The sequence below is a fragment of the Perna viridis genome, chromosome 10, assembly GCF_037379345.1.
Source record: "Perna viridis isolate PV_CMFRI_1.1 ecotype Kerala chromosome 10, ASM3737934v1, whole genome shotgun sequence".
Classification (NCBI taxonomy): Eukaryota; Metazoa; Mollusca; class Bivalvia; order Mytilida; family Mytilidae; genus Perna; species Perna viridis.
Window position 1 is genome coordinate 40,584,296 of NC_142454.1, and position 24,609 is coordinate 40,608,904.

Sequence of the window (24,609 nt, forward strand, 5' to 3'; positions counted from 1 at the left end):
TAAAAATATGTCTGTATAGGCCAGCCACATTCAAATCCTTCACAACTCCAGAACTACATGTATATTCTTTATAACAATTTGCTTAAATAAATATTTCTATTTACAACTTGCTGTTTTGATAGTTTTACTGACTTTTAATACATGTATATGGAATGTTTCTTCATTCTACTACAGCTGACTTCGAACACAACAATTTACTATAGCATACATGTAAACACTTATCTTGTTGCATGCCGCCAAAACCTCTTACATGTACTTTCAATAAAAGTATTTTCACAATAAACACAGTGAATATAACTAAAAAAAAAGGGAAATCAAATACAAAATGTGGCTAGAAAAAAATACTCATATTCATGATGTAGTCTATAGGGTTGGAAATTTTTTTCTCACAAAAATTAAATTGATTTACCATGATTTATATTGAAGAATTATGTATTTGAAATTCTAATTTAAAGATTTAAAATAAAAAAAAATAAAAAAAAAAAAACATGAAGAAAGGTATGTAAAATTGGTCCAAGCAATAAAATATACATATTCCCCAGTTGAAACAAAACACCCTCTGATACACAAAATACATGTACATGTAATAATTTGAAGTTTGTGAAAATTTTTCTAGAACTGTCAGAGACCCAACACAAGTAATTCAGTCCTGAAGTCAAATTTTTATTACATTACAAAAAACTTCTACTTTACCAAAAATAAATATATGAACATCATTTACTGTTTAACAGACTTACAAACTCCAAATTGGTGACAAAAGATCTGATGTTATTTAGCAGTCAACCCAAATATATATAATAAACAAAATAAGTGATAATACACAACATACATGTATGAGAACATGTAAAGCAGTAAAATTTTCAATACAAAAGTGTTCCTTAATAATAATTATATTACAACTAAAATATTATAAGAATACAACACAACTTAAGGAAGTAGACCTAGGGTAAGGGACACAACTTTTGAAATCAGTGATATGTTTGTATCATATTCAATTTTCACCAAAGCCCATCAAGCTTTCATTTGAAACAGAATGAAATCAGTCCAAGTTATTTTGATGCTTACAGGAGATTGATGTAAAATGCTGAATACTAACATTCCAATGATTTGTAAGAGTTGTGTCCCTTACCTTAGGTCTACCTTAAATGTCTGTAAACAAGGTAATTCTGACAACAAAAGCTATCAGATTTTAGAGAAAAAAAGTGATAAATAATGTTTGTTTAGCTCTGATATTACATTTTTGTCTTTCCCTCTAGTTAAAGTACCAACCAATATTTTTTAATGAACATTATTCATCCACACAAGTGCCACATTATTCTACAAAAAACAAGCTGTCTTATTCATAAACATTCTTAAAACTTTCACTCATACATGTAGTTTCTTCATAGTGAGACAACTACATAACTTCATAATTTCTGTTATTCCCGGAAAATTGTACCTTGATTAATCATTCCTAGTTCTGGAAAAGCATTTTTCTATTGGAACCAAATTATAAGATTAAAAAGGTTAAACTCAAGCATGAATAAATATATACATGTAAATGAGGCTGAAAGTGCATCAAAAGTAAGCAAACTCATGTCTAATAAATGAAAATTGAAATAGAAACTTAAGTTCACATACAATTCAATCTGAACCCTTCATACCCACTATATAAAGAATAAATATCTTTTTTCTAGATCAAATGATGAAATCACTTTATGCAAAGATACACATGACCTTTGATTAAAGAATCCCAACTTTTCTAAATCTACAAAAATGACAAATGTTTACCGTTTCTTTAAGTACAACACTTTCAAACCAACTTCTATAAATAGAACTAACTTTGAACTTTGAACTTCGTACAGAAGATGAAACACGAATAAATTCACACAAATGGAAGGTTTAGAGATGAACAAATGACCTAGTGTTTATGAGTATCATTCCTTTCGTGCACGACGTTTCCTTGGAGATGTACGACGAGACCCTTCTGTCTTCTCCTCTTCCTCCTCTTCATTTTCTTCTTCATCATCTTGACTGTTCTCCTGAAATGTAGATACATTGTGTAAACTTGGAAATTTTTGCATGGGTTTTCAAATTGCATTAATACATCCTTACATTTGTTACAAATTGAACAAATAAATTTGCACATGTGGATTATTTCACAGATATTTCATGACCTCTAATGTCTAAATTCTCAACTCAATAAAAAGCCGTGTTGTATGTATCCATCTGCACAATAAGAATCAATTCTGTTCAAGGTGTTTTTCATCTTTGTCTACCCTAAACATGACATTTAAGAGCAAGTTCAAATGTGTAGGGGACACTTACCCAACCAGAGGATGCCTACCCTACCAGTGCACCTGGTCCATGTTCCTAGATTTTAGTGTAGTCTGAGTTTCTCATTTATTTAATTTTCTATGTGAACATTATTACGCTTATTTCATGTTCTATGTGGTGTATAAGTTCCTAAATGGATAATATTTTGGTTATTTTGTGTTCTAATTGATGAGTTTCTATCTTTGTAAAGTAAGTTATTCATAGATGTTCTTTTTGATTATTTTTTTAATCCTGGTTCTCTTTCTGATGAATAAAACAATCAACTTCTACATGCATCATATTGATGACACAGAAAAGCAACTGTACTGTATATATTACCTCTTTGATGTCTAAGTCAGACTTTTTGGACGTCTTTGCAGTTTCTGGATTATCTCCCTTTGGACCAACTTCCTCTTTTTCTTCTTCATCCTGTTTATCATCAGGAGTGGCTTCATCGGTCTTTTTACGATGTTCTTCTAAAACTTCAGGCTGGAAATAATAACAAATCTTAACATAAACTGTATCAACTTCCACCTATAGATAGAGCAAATTTATATATACAAGATCAACATCAAATTTTGGTATTAAACTGAAGTATCATTTATAATTTGTAAGAAAACTTTCATAAATACAATTCTTAAGGAGAGACACAACACCAAAATCTTTACCACCTTCACTTAAATCTTTTGAACAAAGTTGTATTATTTTCCTTTGAAGTCATTTGACAAAAATAACACGTGTAGCTGTATATTCTTTCATGCACACGTGTACATGTATGTGACGGCAAACTTTCATATAAAATTTCATTTAAATAGTTTTAGGAGGAAATGCGCCTACAAAAAATGACCAAAGATTTCATTGATGAACAGACAGGAATTGTGATTTTAATATGCTGCTCTGAAATTTGTTTGTGGATAAAATTATAGTAATCATACATGTATGTTCCTAGAGACCTTTTTCTAAATGTTAACATCATACGCATAGAGTTATTACTATGTAGTAAACTGGGATTGGAAACAAAACAAGAAGAAAACAAAGTTATCAGAGTTTAAATTAGTGGTGGCCTTGGACACATAATTTCTGACCAAGGAGCCTTAATTTTTCAGTTTGGACTGTTCCAGTAAAACATACGAGGGACAGGGGAAGGCACTTTTATTCTTTGTGTATGGGTGGGTGTTCAGGTTTCTTGAAAAAATATAGAGTTTAATACAAAACTTAATAGAACTTCAATGGGTGGCTCCCCTGGTGAAAAAGTTCCTTCCCTGAGTACCTCATCTTTTAATGGTACAGCCCTGAATCTTCATCGCTTTAAAATGGATTTCACATTGTATTGTAGTACAATCTTATTAGCCAAAATATGACCCATGGTCAAGTTGCCACAGAAAATTTAGAAGTAATATCTTGTCCCATTAGTTTTTTCATGCTTTCTAAGCCTCATTGTTTATACAACCTAGCACCAAATAACAAATTTATACACAGATCTTCTGTAGAACAGTATTTCTCGCATTCATAAAGCGTGACTAAATATGAAACACCCAGTGGAGATTTCCAGGTAACCTGTTACCCACCAATATTTGTATCATGTTTCCTACAAATTTTATGGTAGAAACTGACCAAGATGAATGATTTAGATTTAGTAAAAAGTTTGTATTTTCCTCTCCTTTTCTTCACTCTTGACAGTAAGATTGATCAAGTTCAAAATGTCTTGATAAAGAATCGCACCTTGATTGGACCACTTCTTGGACAAAGACAAATGGAAAGAAGTAAAACAGGAAGTAAAAGAACGACGACGTAAACTGCCCAGAGCCACGGCCTCTCGTCAGCTGCTCCTTTTATTGACTGCCAGATACCCTTCTGTCAAATACAATTACTAAAGTATAAGCCACTTACATCAAAGCAAACAACGTTCATAAATGCAGAAACTTGAGAGGTCTTGCAGAGATCAATATATAGGCTTTATACATCTCAATACATTTGAAGTCAATGAAAAAACTGGATTTCATAAGAAGTCATCTAAATGGTTCTGTAAATATCTAAGCAAGACCTCTGAAGTAACATAACTGGGACAGCATGAAAACAATTAAAGCACTCTGACTGAATTTATAGGGTGGCATACAATATGGACTATTTACATGAAAAAACATGTCATTCAATACAGCATAGACTAGATATCTAACATGTAATAATACATTTTATTCTCTATCTCTTCATACTGGTTACCAATTCTTCAGTGAATAAAGCAATGATCAGTTTGATAGAAATTAGAAATGGCAAATTTTGAAAAATTGTAGCAGAACACTTTTCTCCAAGCTAGCTACTATAAATAAGTCAGAGATTTTAAGTATTTTCATGTTGACATACAACACATAGCAAATGAAAGTGACAAGGTGGACTCCACATATTTCCATCCCTACTCCGTCACTTTCATTTCTTGGTCACATGATGCTACTTGTCTTACCTGCGATTTTGAAAAACAGCAATAAGCTATAATTAGAACTATGGGCAATACAACGACTAGTAAAAATACTGCCCATAGCCACGGACGTTCTCTTGTAGCATCCATTATAGCATCAACAACACTTCTCTGAAATAATCATTTTATACTGAAAAACTTCGTAAAAAATTATTTCTTTTTATTTTTAAGTAGATTCTAATGCTAGTGAGCACTGGTCTAATCTTATTCTGTGAGGTATCAATGTTGTCTCTGTGTTGTTTGAGTCCCCATCTTGTTTTTATGGTAATATTTTTTGTCAAGGTGCAAGAAAATAATATGAATCAGTAGTAACACAAGTACATATTAAGTAGCACTCCAGCTAAGAATCATGCAAAATGTGATTCATGGGTAAAAAGCCTACATATTTTTATTTTTGATATTTTGTTTGAAATGTCATAGTAAACAGAAAATAACATGGTTTTTTCATATAACCCGTGCTCTTAGGAGATACAAATTATATAGAATGCACGGTAGATTTTAAAATTAAGGGAGATAACTCTGTAAATGACACCCAAATACAATAGAATCTACTGGATTTTCAACGTTGATTATCTCCTAAGAGCAGGCGGATTTGAATGATTTATTACTCATTCCATTGTATAGACCCATAAAACAACTTAATTACAAAAATAAAAATAAGTAGCCTTTTTTGGGGTGTATCACATTTTTCAGATTTTGCATGATTCTTACAAAGACAGCTACTTAAAACAATCACTTACAATGTATATGTACATAAAATTTGGATGATTTAAAAAAAATTTGAAATGTGAAATCTGTAAACTGTTAAATTTTTGCGCCAGTTTCATTTTCGTGACAAGAATTGCTACGAAAAAAAAATAAAACTGATGCAAATATTTTCTTTGAAGAACATTATAATATAAATTTGGAAATGATTGCAATATTTGAAATTGTTGCGAAACAAAATAATGGTTCAATCACAAAAATTGTGAAAAAAAGACCTGAAAATTTCAGTTTACAGTAATCTTTTGCAAAATGGTTCATTCTAACAGACAATAGGGGATTTACAGATACAACAGATTATGTAAGTTTGGACCATGTAGATACAAATTATGATAAATGGCTCTTAGTTTTGTTCATGTAAAAACCCAGTAATTTCTAAATTTACCCCTCCTGAAACAGCCTTTTCCTGTGATGATTTGATCTGCCATGTCTGTTCAGCATATGATGAAGCTACAGATTTATCATCTGTTATGATGAAATTGTCAAATACGATCTCGTCAGTCATGGACCATAACTCCAATCCTAGAGCATTCTGAAATGTAAAAACAGTATAGACCATACATGATCACAGACTGCTAGGTTTTGAATTAGCAGGGACCTACTAAAATACGGTGTAGGCTACTAAAATTTCTAAAGTGATTGTAAAGAGCTATACATATTGACTACCAAAATTTAAGCTGTGGGATACCAAGCCAAATTAGTTGGTTAAAGCCCTAGACTGAATGATAAAACAACTATAGAAATCTAACACTGAAGATTTGGATTTTAATTCAGCAATAAAAGGAAAGGTGTGTGTGATATGGCAGAATGAGCTCAGTTCTAGGAGGAAGTTGTCATACCAGACTTTTACTGTGGACAGTAGAATATTGTTGAAACTCGAAAGCACTATCATTGTTAGAAACAATACAACTGCTCAATGTAAAGACTTGGTGAAGAATTTCCCCATCTTTTATTGAAACATTTGAACTCACAAAATTTTCTATCACTACCAAAAGAAGTAAAATGGATTTTACTACATTCAAATTCCTTTATAAACAATAAATCCAATTAATTTGTTATTTTGCATTAGTAGATAATGAGTCAATGTAACACTAATACTGCTTAGCAATTTTCATTAAGAGGTATAAACTGATATCTACATGTATTTTCAAAAATCTTCATCAGCATAAATTTTTTATAAATCCATGTCATGATGAATATTTCAAAGTACAAAACGTAGCATGTAGGAGGTTGCATTTTTATAGAAAAAAACTTCAACCAGAACATCTACTGGACTTGCAGGAAAGTGCAACTCGTTATTGTAAAAGTATTAATTTTTGCGGTGTACGAATTTTTGCTACTTTCGCAATTGACAAAAAAGCGTGAAAAATTGTACCTGCTAAATTGAATTATAACACTGTAGAATGCTTAACATTTTTTTTCAAAACCACGAAAATTGATGCCTGCAAATATGTTCATTTGAAAAAATCCGAGAAAATTAATATGTTTACAGTAATGACACACACATGAAACATTACAACATTGCAATGTATATGGAGTAATCCGTAAACTTATTTCAATTTAGATAACTTGTTGACTTACAATTGGTGTCATCTTGTATGGTTCTTTATCTTCGAAGAAATCGGGGTTAGGTATTTTTCTTGGTGCCCATATTCCCTGAAAAATACACATAAATATTCATATGCATGTACACATATATTAAAAATCCACACTGTCATCTGACAACTTTCATATGCATGTACACATATGATAAAAATCCACACTGTCTTCTGACAGCTCTCATGTGTATGTACACATGTTAAAAATCCACACTGTCTTCTGACAGCTTTTCTGCTAAATCAAGACTCAATTCATTGTTCTAACAGTAAACAGTTTTTTATGTACCTGTAGATTACAGAACTACCATGCAATAAATCTATAGGCTTAACATGAAAACATTAACACACCTTTACACTTAAGAATAATTTAAAACAAAAAAAAATCAGTTTGGCCAACCATATCACAGACCTTATTATAAATGGTCAACGAACTAAGTGGAAATTGACAATATTGGCAGTTTATATACAAGAAAAAAATCGAATTGGAAAAGGGAAATTCCACTTTATAATGAAAGAAAATCAAGTCATTATCAGATATAAGCTGTCAAGTTTTAAATATAAGGTTTCCTATTTGGTGAATACATGTAAATTTAACCACTGTCAAAACTGAAGATACACTTACATTACAATTCTAGAAAGTGTTTGCCTTTAACAGTTCTCATAATATGCTTCAAATGCACTTCCCTCTCTGTGTTTGTACGCATGTTGAAAATAGATTTACCTGTAGTTTTTAACTCCTACCCATACATGTATTTGTAACCCACCTTGTAAGCTGGTTTATCAATCATTGGTGCCTTCCATTCGTTACCCACCTTGTAAGCTGGTTTATCAATCATTGGTGCCTTCCACTTGTTACCCACCTTGTAAGCTGGTTTATCAATCATTGGTGCCTTCCATTTGTTACCCACCTTGTAAATCGGGTTATCAATCATTGGTGCCTTCCATTTGTTACCCACCTTGTAAGCTGAGTTATCAATCATTGGTGCCTTCCACTTGTTACCCACCTTGTAAGCCGGGTAATCAATCATTGGTGCCTTCCATTTGTTACCTACCTTGTAAGCCGGGTTATCAATCATTGGTGCCTTCCATTTGTTACCCACCTTGTAAATCGGGTTATCAATCATTGGTGCCTTCCATTTGTTACCCACCTTGTAAGCTGAGTTATCAATCATTGGTGCCTTCCACTTGTTACCCACCTTGTAAGCCGGGTAATCAATCATTGGTGCCTTCCATTTGTTACCTACCTTGTAAGCCGGGTTATCAATCATTGGTGCCTTCCATTTGCCTTTGTACTTAGGATTTTTAACTTGTGGTTTTTCCCATTTTCCGCAGCCAGCAGCATCTTTGCACTTTGGATTGTCTAAAAGGATAAATAGCAGCATTAGAAATATAGCATGTCTTCATTTGTTACTGGTTTTAATCAAGACAAGCATTCCGAGACTATTACATGGCAATACAAAGTCCCCTATGGGAAGATAAATCTGTTGAAGAGAACAGAATACAAACTTCATGCATAATTTATTGCGAGAAAAGATTGGCAAACAGAGACAAAAAATTGTCAAAACCCAAATACCACAACTCATAAAAAAATCGAAAGACTGGAACAAAATTTGAACATGATCTTTAACTCATCGTGGTGAAGCAATGTGCCAAATATCAAATGTACATCTGCAAGCATGACCAAAAAAAGTGCGGAAAACTGTGTTTTTGCATTAAATTTCTAAGTTCAAGGCAGTAACTCAGCAAAAAACAGACTTGATTTGTAGGGCAACAAACAATGCTGAAATTGGCAAAATCGGAAGTAAATATACATTAAAAAAAAATCAAAACAGTAAAATCCAGATTTGAAAAAGCGGAAGAAAATCAGGTTTGAAAAATTTAACAGACTGAAAAACAATTTTGACTTTGATCTGTAACTTGTCATGGTAAAGCAATGTACCAAATATTAAATGTATATCTAACAGCATATAAGTGCAGAAAACCTATTTGCCAGAGAACTTTGAGACAACTCACCTATTGATGGAGCTTCCCATTCTCCATCCATATCTTCATCCCTAAAAAAAAATATTCATTAAAGATCATTCGCAAGACCTACTGTGAAAGTACAATTGTTCATGGGGTACCATTTTCGTGGTTGTTCGTGATTAGCCCAAACCACGAAAATTGGTCCCAAACGAAAACCGTGAATTAAAAAAATCCATGAACTTATGTGTTTCTTCCCTAATCCACGAAAATTGGTATCCACGAATTAAAGTATTTTCGCAGTATGTTCCATTGGGAGACACTGACAATTACATGTGGTTTAAAATGCAGACCTAATTTTCAAAAGCAAAAAAAAAAAAAAAAATAGTTGAAATAAATAAAAAAAAAAAAAAAAAAAAAACAGAAGTAAAAGAAATATTAGTAGGTGATGGAAAAAAATAGTTACTGCTGAAGTTCCAAGATGATAAAGCATTTTACCAAAAAAATATCAAAATCTATCTGAGTATTTTGAGTTTACATATGATAGTTGGAAGGATTGATATAATACATGTATATGTACATCCACCACAAGACAGTCATGTAAAGAAATGCAATATGATTACCAATCTTCTGGTTTCTCTGCATCTGGGTCAGGGATCAGTTCGGATTCATCAACCAACCACCCATCAGGCATCGTAGCCGACTCATCTACAATGTATTCTGGCTCAGTCTCATCCCTGTTTAAAAAATAAATCATTGATAACACTGCTAAAATTTAAAGTGTATCATACATAACAACCTACATATGTGTTAACTTATTTCCTAATTGAATATTTTTACACCTTCATCACTGCAGGACTCAATTATAGTAAAACTAAAATTTCATTATAAATATGGGTCAAAGACAGAAATTAACGGGTTGCCGTAAACAGGAAGTAGAAGTGAAACAGGCCTGAAATCAAATCTCACGATATGGAACCCCATACTGAAGTTGTGTAAAAAATATCTAGTGGCTGTGATTTACTGAGAAAAATGTTTCGAAAATAATTTTCCAGCCCACCAGTACCAGACCAAAATCTAAAATCGGCCAAAAAATCATGTAACACCATACTATGACAGGACCTGGGAAACACAACACCAGCTAGGGATCTTGAAAAGGCTGTCAGACCTAATGATGTAGCCATCAAAAAGCCAACAGATGGATGCCCTTCATTAATATATGTATGCTCCAAGATCTACATGGTAGGAACAATCAGGAAGAAATATTTCTTACCAGTCTTCAGGTCTGCTTGCTTCTGGATCTGGAATCCTAAAATAGAGAATTAAATACATGTACATACATACGGTACTAGTTAATGTAAAGACTTATCAATAAATTAATCAACAGTATTTCTTACAATTGTATTAATTCTAAGGACATGAAACATATTCAAGATCACCAACTTGTAATATTTCCTTTGAATGCATATAATATACATGCATGAATTTATTTAAAAAAAGTTCTCTAATTTTTCATTTACATGTACATGTATGTGCATGGAATATACTGTGTTTTAAAATTAATAGTTTATTATAATTCATCCATCTCCTCCGTAGTAGGAGCTACTGAATTAAAAAAAAATATACTCATTTCATTACTCTTCATTTGCTATAAATTCATTGTTTTTTTGTTACTTATCACCAAGCTTTATAAACAAAAACAACATAGAAAACAGTAAAAAAAAACTTGTAACTGTTACTCATATGACACTAAAATTTAAATAAAGCACATTATACAAAATTAATTCAAAGTCCCATAACTCTTTAATGTAAATGATAACCAAGACGGAAAAAAACAATCTCTAATAATAATTATAAGTTGAAATATGATGTTTAGAAATAGGAGGGTGCTGTCAATTATAAATTGATAACATTTTCTTCTGGGTATTTCTACATTTTCAAAGGTAATATCAAATTTCTCTTACTTTTCTCTTTCATCCCAATCATCAGGCTTCTTATCATCAGGATCTTCTATCTCCTTGGGAGGATTGACTGGAGGACTGAAATCAATACATTTCTTTTTATTAATGAAAGAATGAAAACAAGTAGAACACAACTACTTTAGTGAATATTTCAAAGTAGGAAGAGCTTAAGTGTAAGTTTTTGTAAGAATCAGGCAAAATGGGAAAAATCAGAAACATGTATGTCAAAAACCCCAAACTTTTACAATATCATTTCACTCAAGAATGCTTTCTCTATCTGAAAGACCATTATTTGATTTCTGCATCACTGGATTTGCTAAAAAAAGAAATTCAATATAGAATGTTAAAAAATGAGGTTTTTGACAGAGTTATCTGCCCTAGAAAACTGAAATGCTCACTTTTAGTGCATTTCAATGAAATTATAACTCAAATTACCAATCTTAACTTTTTTCCTAGATTCTGACAGTGCAAATAATGAAATTATACTTTCAAGAGAGTGGGTTTTATCATACCATGTTTCAACCACTGCCTGATTCTTACAGACACTGATACTTAATAGCATTATCCACCCAAAGTTAAGACAAAAACTGGTCTTGAAGGTGATGAATTAAAATCTAAATCTAACACATCATCCGATTTAAAATATTTCTGAATAAAATAAAATTTTAACAAAATTCTACATGTATGTACATTGTACACAACCATAAAATTACAAAAAAGTAACTGTTGTACATGTACATAGATTTTATTTCTTTGAAATAATATGAATCAAAGAACATGAGAGATTTTAAATTAGTGAAATTCCTTATCCTTATTCATTAAAAAAAAAAAAAACTGCTATTATCAATAAAAATTAGAATCCTACATATAAAATAGTCATACTTGTATATGTAGTTGAAATTAGGTCACGATATCTTAAATGGGTGATTCTCATCCAACTTTCAAAAATACAGGGCAGGCGGGCGGGCGGGCGAATTTAACTTTTTACTTCTTACATATTTGCTTGCCTAATTTAAGCTGTTTGAAGTACAAATATGTTCTAAATCCATAGCTACATCAGTTCCAGAGAAGAAACATTATTTTAGTCACCAAGAAATGAAAGATTTGTGTTATAGTATCTCAATACTGGAAACTGACATGGAAAAATCCTGATTTTTTTTAAATTCCTGTCCAATTTTTTTTTATTTTGTAAACTTTTTTGGGGCAGGAGGGGACGAGAATCGACTAGCTAATTTTATTTGGCCTTACCTCATGTCATCCAAGAGAGTTCCTTCATTCACTAAGGAATTGTCCACAAACATTTCAAAACTGTTGTCAGGATTCACAACTAAAATAAATAAAAACAAACTAAAAATAAATCCTTTCCTACAACTTTTGATGAGATTGGTGAACAATGGCTGTAGATTGCAACATTCCTTCATGAGAGAAATCAGGAGTTTGCAATATGTTTTTAGACTTGTTGAGTATATGCATAATTCTGTCACACTCTGTTGAAGTACAATATAAAATGTATGCTAATTTTAGAGTATCCAGTATTGCCAAGGGTGTGACATTCTGAAGAAAACACAGTAGCTGCTATCTGAATGGTCAACCTTTTAAAAATTATTTGTGCATGAGAAACAATTACCTAGGAGTGTTCATGTATATTTTTGCACTGAATCAACATTATTTTTATGTTTGCTGCTGTCAAGTATCAAAACTTTTAGCCCAAGCAACACCAACAACCAACAAGTCTTAAAACCAGATGATTTTTTTCTTTTGTAAAATCTTAGGTGAATGCTGTTTCATATTCATTACCAAAATGACTTACCCAGGGTGTATAAATGACTCTTTTTATCCGAGAAGAAGCTGTCGATGTTTGCTGTAGGTTTCTTGGCATGCTTTTCCTGTAATCACAAGTAGTCATTATAATATATAATATATATTAACTTTATCCCATTTTTTGTTTGTTAATTTTCTAAAATTGTAAATATCATTTTCTACTTAACTGGTCTTAAAATCAATTCTACATTTCTCTGGGAACTTATCTATGATAATCCTGGAAAATTGGTATCTACTGTTAATTGTACTTTAATAGTACCAATTAAGGTAGATAATATCTAATATTTCTACTTTTTCTCAGATGATCTTGAGTGAAAATATTTAAGAATTTAAAAAAAAAAACTTAAACTTTAATTCACAATAATTGAGCCTTAATAAAGGCAACTTTTAACATTTCATATGGAATTTTGCAATTTTGCAAACAAAAAACTGGTATATAGAATTTCATATAAATCAATGCAAAGACACTTAACTGACATTCTTTCATATTTCAAGAAGAAAATTGGGAATCACAGATCTTTTTTTCTTGTAATTTAAAAAGAAACTAAAATTTCCCTTATTTTCCTCCCAATTATTTCCCCTTGAAAGGGACTTCTGTCAATTGATTATCATTTCAAGCACTTATACATGCATATAGTTGAAAACATATATATTTGTATGATTTGCAAGATGACAGAAAAAAATGCTCCATGTAATAGGTACGATCTACCTAAAAATCAAATCAAGTAGTCTGCAGAAGGAAGGAAAATGTCCCAAACTTCAGGTTGTACAAATAATACTAACCTCATAAACACCAGTCTTTGGATTTTTGTGTCTGAAGATAAAATGAAGCTGCAAAAAAAAAATATGTATAAAGTAAAAAAACATGAAGTTGCATGTATTGATGTGTTGGGAATATCACCACTTGTACAGAAGATTATATCTGACTTAACCAAAACTTCTTACAATGTATACCTCATACATAATTTGAAAATAATTGGAAGTCAAGATAATTGGTCAACTTTCTCAGCATACAATCATCATCTTTCACAATACATCTGTGAGCGATGGCGCAATAGTAATACCCATACTTTCAATCACGATTTAAGAAAAATACACCACTTCCTTAGAAAACAGGAAGTTGTTGTCAAAATTTCCCACAATGAATTCCACAATATGGCATACCTACAGGAAGAATGTGTTGAAATTTCAAGCCGCTGTGATGGGTAGTTGCTGAGAAAACTATGGAGAAAAAACTGTAATGGGTGGAAACATGGACAAGGGTGAAAAACAGTATATTTCCTCTCCTTCAGATGGGGAGTGTAATAATTGATAAAGTACTAGGTGTGAGGAAACATTCAATTCATTATAACTACATGTCAGGGATTTAATTTTACATTTTTTTCCACTAGCTAAATTTAGCAAGTACTGAAAATTCACACTTGCAAAATTAAAATTTTTGGATTATTTCTGGACTATAACTACATGATATAAAGAATTCCACTAGCAAATTTTAGCAAGTGGAAATAATTTTTACTAGCAAAATTTAATTTTAACTTGCATTTAGCAAGTAATTCCCTTTAAATTCCATCACTACATGTATTTAGAAAAGTTTATATAAAACCACCAAGACCAAGTTTTCACAATGAATACATGCATCTAAACATTCCATAACAGATTGTGACACATATAAATAAAGAGATTTGCCATTATCACATATTTCACTTGACTCCTGAGCTGAAAACCTATCCATCATGAAAAAGTGGCTAAAATCAAAAACATGATATCCATGAGACCATAAATACAAAGAATATCTCAAAGTTTCGTGGTCTTGACTGCAAGTGTCTTTCAGTTAGAATGTGAAAACAGAAAATTGATGGGCGTATAAAAACTTCAAAAATATTAGTTTAAAAAAAATTAAAAGAATTATGCCCAACTCCTATTTGATTTTCCAACTTAATAATTTCTTAGCATTTGAAAAACCTACTTCAATGTACATCATTAACTGTTAACATACCTTATGGTCCATTCCACATTTATCAGGCCCAAACATAATGGTGTATGGTGTCTTATCTGTGAACTGTTTCTGAAAAAAAACCACACAAAACAAATACATAAAGACAGTGTAAAAAATGAAACTGACCTCCTATATACAAAGAATAAAAGTGTCTTGCCCCATACCACGTTTTACTGGAAAAGCCCTAATAAATTATTGTTGTACTGTAAATTTAATTGAATTGTTTCATATATAGCTATTAAAATGTTAGCTATGATTCTGTTGTTCTAATGCATATCAAAAAAAATTCTGATCAGGCAATGGGTGAAACATGATATAAAAAAAACCCACCATTTTGAAAGTTTTATTTGGTCATTTGCACCATAAGAATAAAGAACAAAACAAAAAACAATCTTCCATATCACTTTGGTAAATTGAGTTATAACTTAATTGGAATGCAATGAAAATGAACATTTCATGGGCAGACAACTCAGTCAAATATCTTACATTTCACTGAAAAATATCTGAGCAAATCCAGTGATGTAGAGATCAAATAGAAGTCTTTTCAAATAGAGAAAAGCATCCTTGAGTGAAATTATATTGTTAGATTAGTAGCTTTTTGACATGCATGTTTGTGTTTTTTTCCTATTTTGCCTGGTTCTTACAAAAACTTACACTTAACAATCAATCAAATGACAATGCTTTCTGAAGGAGTAATAAAGGGAACCAAGGTTATAGCGATAATCAAAGAGTAATCAAGGGAACCAAGGTTATAGTGGTAATCAAAGAGTAATCAAGGGAACCAAGATTATAGCGGTAATCAAAAAGTAATCAAGGGAACCAAAGTAATAGAGGTAATCAAAGAGTAATCAAGGGAACCAAGGTTATAGTGGTAATCAAACAGTAATCAAGGGAACCAAGGTAATAGAGGCAATCAAAGAGTAATAAAGGAAACCAAGGTTATAGCGGTAATCAAAGAGTAATCAAGGAAACCAAGGCAATAGATGTAATCAAGTGAACCAAGGTTATAGTGGTAATCAAAGAGTAATCAAGGGAACCAAGGTAATAGAGGTAATCAAAGAGTAATCAAGGGAACCAAGGTTATAGTGGTAATCAAAGAGTAATAAAGGGAACCAAGGTTATAGCGGTAATCAAAGAATGTAATCCAGGGACAGACCAGACATGGAAGAGTAATCAAGGAAACCAAGGTTATAGAGGTATTCAAAAGTATGTAATCCAGGGACAAAGACCAGACATGGAAAACAGACATACAAAACAAAGAACATAAAGTAACTAAAATAATACATACAAAGTAACAAAAGCACATGAGCAACTCAGACTCCACTAAAAACTGGAAGCATGGATCAGGTGCACCGTTAGGGTAAGCGTCCTCTGCTTTTCTAGAAACACCTGCCAAGTGAAGGATATCTATCCTTGAAAAGATCTATAATTTTATTTTCCAATGATTCTTGTCTAAACTGAACAGAAAGCTCATTTAAACCCCAGTTGTCTGATATCTTACCAAATCTAACTGTTTATCCATGGACAGAAGCTTGACATAAGCACCTCCACATTCCATTCCTTCTTGAAATCTGACATCATACCTGAAAAAATTTAATGTTTTAATATATAAATCATGCCTCACTTTCATGTTATATTCTGATAGTGTGGTATTTTCCAGGCCTCAGCACCACAAAACATGAAAAAATACTTAAGTCTGACAAAATTCGTAACTATTTGTGATGTCATCAATTTCATACTTTGATTGGAGTAACCCTGGAAGTTAAGAATATTCTCAGACTTAAGTTTTTTTTAAACTTTTGTGGTGCTGGGGCCTGACATTTAATTCACATTAAGGGGAACATGGCACCAAGTAACATGGTGGAGTATTTGATAAACCTTTCCATTAATACACATTTTGCGTAAATTTTTCAAATGGGCCTTTTTCAGCATTTATTACAAGTATTCAAGATTTAAATGGGCCATCTTCACCTTTAAAGGGCCTATGGCTAATATCCCCTGCCTTTACCAATCATTGAACACTGACTGCTCAAGAAGTGTTTTTTAAGACTTGAATACATTTCTTATCCTGTATTAAAATTCTTATTAAGTTTCTTATATTTTTATACCAAGTTTACATAATGGAATACAATAAATCTAAAATCTGAAAGAAAAGAAAAATTTGACAATGACTTTTTACGATCACTTAGTTAATTAGCCAGAATATATGCATAAACTTAGACCATATACATGTAGGTAGTTTTAAAAATTACATGTATGTATGTGTATGGTCTGTATTTTAATAATAAAAGTTGCAACTTAAAAAAAGGTAGATATTTAGTCTTGTCATTCAATTTTGTTTGCGACATTTTTATTTCGTTTAGTGATTGCTGAATGTATTCTACAATACATATAGCTAAATATTACTTGTGATTGCAAAAAGAAATAAAATGTTTTACAGTCCATATTAAATTCAGACACTGCCTATGGTAGAGGCAATTCAAGATAAAGAAAAACATACAGAACATTTTTTTTTTGATGTAACAAATAGCCCCTCCTGTTTTCCGATCCGTATTTAAGAGAAAATCATACATTTATCTCCCACTAAAATCACCCAAATCAAGAACAATAACAATACACAATCTATACATATTTTTTATCTCAACAGTGCAACAATGGAAAGACAAACTAACTCTTAAGACTGGTTATATGGTCTTTCACTGTTTTGGAACTTTCTGACTGATCATTGGTGTTTAATGACCAAGCAGCAATATTTCAGCTATATCAAGGCAATGAACATAAAATGATGGAATGAAAAATTGGATGGGACCCAAGGATAACATAGGGTCTTCAAGTTCAATTGGGAGTTTGGGTAGGGTTGGGCAATTTAGCCTCTTGTGGAAAAGCTGTGGCTTCTACTCCTGTTGAATACCACAGTAGGTCTCTTTAACATGCGAGGAACATGGCGTTTTTTCCAACACAGTGCAACACTATGGTTTGCAGTCAGGTTTTCTGTATTAAAGCCTGACGACCCCAGCATGTAGCATGCCAGGGTAACCCCATTCAACCACCTGGGGCACATAACCCAGTTGCTCTGTGGGCAGAGCCCCCTAGCCCCTGGGAAAGGTCCTGAGTGCTATTTAGTCACCTTTTATGACAACCTTAGTGCTGCTGCAGTCTATTCTTTTGACATCCGGACCTGCACTTGGCCAGAACTATCTGAATCAATCAAGAGGTGATTCATGTAAGTCAAAAACCAATCAAATTCACTTTAATTTCTAATTTGGAACTTTCTGATTTTTAAATAGACTCCTACTTAAAAACTAGAAATAAACATACTGTACAACAAATGGTTTCCCATCAAATCTGAAAGGTCTGTCCAACTTGGAGGAGACTGCATGATGCTTGGCCTTGGACTAAAATAAACAAGACAGAAGTCATCAACTACATGCATAACCTTTCTATAATATACATATTATTTAATTGTAGTGGCTTACACCTAGTGAGATAAAAATAAACACACATCTTTTTTGCCAGTAGTTATACCCTTGCAAGTTTCATTAAAATCAAATAAGACAAAATTTGATTCAACCTGATACAGGCAATATTTCTAACTCAAATTTCATAACTGCAAATCTTTCTATTTTACAAATCTCTAACATTTGATTGCATAATATCTGCCCATAAAAATCCAGAACTGATATGATTCATCACAATTTCTTTCCAAATTTGTGAACATTATTACAATACCTGTATTAGGCATTTGTACAAATTATAGAAAGGCTGTAAACATTGTAAATGCCTCTCCTGCAATACTATACGGTTCATAAGTTTCATTTTACGTTCTGGAATTTCCAATGTAGAATGTAAACTGATCTGCATTTTACTGTTTACTCCCGGGATCTTAAAATGCTGCATTACAACGCAAAATCTTCTATTTTACGCTTTTCTTTACATTTTCATACTGTAGAACTAGATATTTGTATTTTGTTATTAGTATGTTTAAACAAGAAGATGTTTTGATTTTAGTACTGAACACAATGTTATGTTAATGACAAATCTTCATGCATCTGAATGAAAGAAAAGGACCCTTTCTCCTGAAAGAGTTTTTACTTGCATAATCATATACATCTATATTCTGACTAACCTTCAATATTAATCCCTGATCACCTCTCAAAGCACTGTCTTTAGGTTCCTCTACTGACCATTTACCTGAGAAAGAAAAAACTTCCTATATACATGTACATCTGACGGAAAATTTAAACATTTACATTAATAGTATCTTCATATTTTTACAACATCTTGAAATAGAGTAATACCAATTTCAATACAAATCTAGCTAGGCTACTAAGTGACTTGAATAGCTCTCTAGGTAGAAATCTGCCCCACTTTATTCCATTAGAAAACCAGTGTGATTTTCTTGGACAATGTCTTTCACATTTCTAGCTGTTAGTTATGACCATCGTGTCATTATATATCCTATACTTGACAGCTATCTAAACTTGAAAACTTTATTAAAAAGATTGTTGCAATAAATTTGGTATCAGCATACAGAAAAAACATAATCCAGATTTCAGGGAACCAGGGATGATTTTACAAGGTCATCAAACAAAACAGAAACTAGTAAAATTGGAAATAAATAAACAGTAAAAAAAAGAATCGAAACGGTAAAATCTGGACTTCAATTAGCGGAATTCCGCTAAATAGTGAAAAAAAATCATCCCTGAGGTAGGTAAATCATGCAAAATTTCAAATGTAAAATCAGAGAAGTGTCAGACTGCCGTACTCTGTGATAGAAAAAAAATCAATTGCTTGTACAATGTATATTACACTGGTCTGACTATAAACAGACGAACGGACATATTGATATTTACTCCAACAAGTGCTTAATGTTTGAGGCGTGATCAAGTAACATACATACCATCGTACTTGGAAATAGTTTCATCAGTTCCATCTTTTTTGGCCTGAGATTTGGTCCACCTAAAATTTATTGAAACACATATTAAATCTAACAAAGTGTGATCATACAGAAATATCAGGGTTAAAGTAACTAATGCATGAGCAATGTAAAGCATTGCTTCGCACCATTTAAAATTTGACCCTGAAGTCCCTACTGTGGCCTTGAATTCTGACATTAAAACCCAAGAGTATTCTACAATTTATCTTTCAAATTAAGCATGTACTTATTAGTGTTAAAGGACAAATGAAATATGTTTCATTGATAGAGGGAAAAAATATGCATTCACAGACAGCATCACAATAACCCAGCTTAAAATCTAAGAAAAAAAAAAAAAAGTGCCCACTTTCAAAAAAAAAATCTCAAATTGAGATTTTCTTGAAATCTTTCCCCACGTTCAATTTCCACCAATCAGATCACTTGAAATTGAGGATTTAAGGAAAAAACTCATTCAAGTTGAGATCTTTTTTAATGAAAACTCAGGCAATTTTTTAAAGAATTTTTTGACAATGGAGAAGTATGAATACATGATGAATGAGTGAAGCACATTTGATCAAAGCAAAAATATTAGTAGAAACAAGCCAGATATCAATTTTACAAACATTTGAATTCATACTTCTAGGATTAAAAAATAAGAAAAATAATTCCTTGAAAATGTTTTCATTTTACAACATAAGTTTATTCAAAATGCATATGCAATACACCCAGAGAGGGAGGATTCTCTTACTTCTATTTCCGTGTCCAGTGGATCAAAGAATTTCACAGAGTCCACTCTTAAAATCCTCCAAGTGAATTCTCCCATCTGGGAGTATTTTATTGCCTTTTTGGGAGTATTTTGGAGTCACTCCAAGTATTTTATTACCTTTTGTGTTGTAATCATGTTCACCTGACAGGTAAGACAGGATGTAAGTGGCACTTCAAAGTATAAGCTGGGAATATTTTATTGCCTTTTGGAGGAAGTACGCCCAGATCATCAAGAATTTTTATGGCATTTTGGGAAATTTCCTGGAGTTACTCCGAAAAGTGACACCGAAATGAGAGTTTGAGAATCTATACTCTTTAAATGTACTGTATATCATCAGGATGCTAATGTTATTCCAGGAATGTTTTTTTGAACAGGTCATATGAAAAACCTTGTTTGCAGCAGTTTTGCAGTTTATATAAATTGTAAACTGGGCCAAACCAGAATACTGAGTACATCTTTTAAAATATTACAAACATTCCTTAAAAAATCAGAAACATTCCTTAAAAAATAGAAACTTCCTTATAATATAAATTCTAATGGGCAATATTACAAATATTGATAATTGATTTGTAATCAAAATGTCATTTTGTTTGGGACTGTTTGAATCGTGGAGTGAGGACCAATCGACAATAATGATGTCATGGTACTAAGCAGAATAACCTGGTTTGCTAGAAGAGAATCAACAAAGTGGAAAGCTTGTTGCAAATAAAATTAAATGATACAAGAATTAACATATACAAACTTTTTATCAAATGCTGCTTTGCTATCAAATGGTTCAGAAAAGTAAGTATTTCCTTTCACAACTGGTGGCACATAGTCAACCTGCAAAAATAATACATATTCTATTAGTACTGCTTAAAATGACAGAGTCTAGTATTGTTAGAGATGTAGATTCTCCTTCAGTAACGAGTGTTTTAAATTATTCCTTCACTCAAGATGGTAAAATTCTGATTTTCAACATGCGAGCTATGGCGAGCATGTCAAAATCAAAATTTTACCATAGAGAGTGGAGAAATAATTTATTTTAAGAATAGGCTTAAGGAGAATCAGTTTTTCAAATGAAAACTGAAGAAACCTTGGACAATGTAATATGAGGGGAAAAGTCTTGCATAAAATTAATCACTGCCTGATGATTAAAAAGTCATGTGCATTTTCAATCACCAGCTTAGAATGGGAGAAAGTGATTTACATGCATCAAATTCAAGATTTTGAGATAAAAAAGATGATAATATTGCTTGACGTTCTTTAATAATAAATGTTTAAGATTTCATAGATCAAATTAATTCTATATTCTCAGTTTGCAAAAACAAAAAAACATGAATTTTCAACCAAAAAAAACCAAAAAACATGGATGTTTACCCTACAGAAGTCATAGTTCAGATCACTCATTTAAAATAAATATTAACCATGTTTGTAAATTGGTTTCTGATATACCAGAACCATTCATATGAAAATAATTTCTGATATTTTTTTTATCCCAAATCTAAATTTGACTATTTTTTTTCCTACATAAACAGTCAAAAGCATCCAAAATTTCTATCCGTCTGACTGATTTTTTGTCGTACATGTCAAACAGTATTTCATAATGATTGAGTAGACAAACAGATAGCAGAAATAAGACTGATCTGATACCTTCTCAACAGCTGGAGGTTCCTCCTCAACCTCTACAGTTGAATCATCATCATCATCCTCAACTTCCTCTTCACAAATGGATAAATTAAAGAGACCAATGGAAATAAATAACAGAGATAAAAGGTACAGCCTCATAGTTCTGAAAAAAAAAAGAGTAAAATTCACTTCGGTTGTCTTAGGCTTAACAGCACCAAAACAAAAGTAGTCCAAAGATGCATGACATGGTAGTCCAAATTATCATGTTTATACTCAGGGAGCAGGGATCGACACTAACAGTAGTCCAGAAGTCCTGTGCCAATCTATTTTTGAAGAGGACTGCTGGAAATTTTTTACGGTAGTCCTTTGGGCTATCTAACTTTTGCTTTATTTTTCATAAGATCTAAGAACAGAACCATCACTACCGTCTGCGGACTACCTGTTTTACCTCTGAAATAGTCCTGTTGACCACCAAAATGAAGTTAGTGTCAAACCTTGAGGGAGGCTTCCAAGCAGAATAATAACTAAGCTTCTGAGACAGCATAACTTTTTGAACCATATATATGACATGATTTTACACGTAACAGACCCACCAAAAAAGCAGTAATTGACGAAATCAGAAGTTAACAAGGTTAAATGGGAAATGACAATAAAATTCCAGATTTGAATAAGTGGAATTCCAATTTAAAGTGGAAGAAAATCATGCCTGCCTGTAATGGGTACGAAGCAACAAACAGACCCTTTCATGTTAACTGAAGAGTAGTGAAAGAGTATGATTAGCATACACATCTTAGAGGAAAATTCTTCTGTTCTACCCAAGCCCTACCTCCGGGATGTATAAGTCACCCAAACTGAATAAATACCCTTCAATTAATGCAAAAAGGTCTACTATAATGTGCACTGTAGCTCCATTCATGTATACTTGTCTATTACTTTTTGTATGGCATATCCTTCTTAATTTGTAAATCCAAGCTGATACATCAGTATCAAAATAAAAGGAGGTAAGTTGCAAAATCACCTAGGCAAAAACATGAATTCACGCTTGTCATTTTGCTCCAAATGATCCCCAAGATTTGTCTTCAATTAACCCTTAGATGTTAGAGAAACATTGTAGTTTTGATATGCAATATGAGGAAAGGGATAGCCTTGAAAGCAAGCAAAGTCTGAAGTTAGGGTGGTCTGGTGGCCCATGGCCAGTAAAATACATCAGAAGGACTTCTCTTATTTTGTCAATATAACGTCAGAAATCTAACAGTTGATTGAGAGTTCAGTTTCAAAACAACATGGAAATATATTATTTTTACCAACATAACCAATGGCGTTAACAAGTGTGAAACCTGTACTGTTATTTATGACTGAGGCATCTTTAAACGTCCTTGACTACCCTGCTGCGTCTCGCACAGATGGCTCTTAGTTCTTACTACAGTTTACTTTATATTTGTCTGATCCAATATAAGACTTTCTAACAATTCCCAATCAGTTATAACTGAGGCACATTGTAATCCCTTTTGGGATTCAGTCTCTAGAGCTACAGTACTATATCCGTGTATTTTCTGAATCCCAAAGCATGTCGATCAGGATTCAGGTTGTAAAACTGAAATAACTCGGATAAAAAAATACAAATGAAGCAAGAGTACTGATGTGCTAACAGAAGCATACTTTATTGGGGTATTTGATATGGGCTGGTCTCGTTTGGCAAAAAAAGCCTCCAGCGCCGAATCACTTAACTTAAGGCATGAAGCGACCCCCCTTTTTTTTTCTTAACGGACCTTCCTCGTTTTCTACTGTTTTAGGGAGAACTTTTTAAAATTCGACAGTTCAAAAGGATGAATAAATGCATTTCGTGTTGAACTTTCTATCAGAGAAAAATACAAAATTCATTCAATTATGGCCTTATGTACCTGGGTTCGTTTTTCTCTACTCACGCCGGTTTATGGATGAAGCTATTAAACGTGGACAGTTTTGATTGGTCGATTGAAACAAACCAAAGGATTTTTATAACGAAGAATTTGATTTGACAGTGCATTAATGAGTTGAAAAAAGCGCGAATTACAAACATCTTTTGTAAAATCACTATTTTTCTTTAATACTAATATTGAATTCGACTAATTATTTACAATTGGTTACACCAAATGAACAAACAAAAGAAAAATTATACGTTTGCAAAATACCGGATGAGACCTATTGTCAGATGAGTGATATCAAATATGAACAAAAGATAGAATCATAGACCTGTAATTCAATTTAATTACAGGTCTATGATGTCCCGGGACTTTTTCTTGTGATCGTCTCATTAAGCATTAGGAAATAAAACAGGAAATAAAGTTAATACATTATGATAGTCTCTGTTCGAACATAGGTTCATATGATAAAATATATCATAAGGTATACATTTTGATGATCCTCAATATTTGTACATGTCATGGGCGGGGTACTTGATTTAGCAGATGTT

General features: G+C 32.3%; 1 protein-coding gene across 3 annotated transcripts; it reads right to left on the minus strand.

The window, feature by feature from the left end:
• Positions 1-46: 46 nt before the first annotated feature.
• Positions 47-24,115, minus strand: LOC148605776 (calnexin-like). Of its 3 annotated transcripts, XM_088548140.1 has the most exons (22): positions 24,059-24,113; positions 22,182-22,320; positions 21,292-21,371; positions 19,769-19,827; positions 18,995-19,059; positions 18,187-18,263; positions 16,370-16,451; positions 14,869-14,937; positions 13,656-13,703; positions 12,862-12,937; positions 12,300-12,378; positions 11,055-11,129; positions 10,364-10,399; positions 9,714-9,827; positions 9,142-9,182; positions 8,373-8,488; positions 7,112-7,186; positions 5,916-6,062; positions 4,754-4,879; positions 4,018-4,149; positions 2,635-2,784; positions 47-2,021 (listed from the first exon to the last, which is right to left on the minus strand). In XM_088548140.1, the coding sequence occupies exons 2-22, from the start codon at positions 22,314-22,316 to the stop codon at positions 1,917-1,919; spliced, it is 1,887 nt and encodes a 628-aa protein (XP_088404266.1). In that variant the 5' UTR covers positions 22,317-22,320; positions 24,059-24,113; the 3' UTR covers positions 47-1,916. The 3 variants fall into 3 exon arrangements, with proteins under 3 accessions (XP_088404266.1, XP_088404267.1, XP_088404268.1); XM_088548141.1 differs by lacking the exon at positions 4,754-4,879 and having other exon boundaries at positions 24,059-24,115; XM_088548142.1 differs by lacking the exon at positions 4,018-4,149.
• Positions 24,116-24,609: the final 494 nt, after the last annotated feature.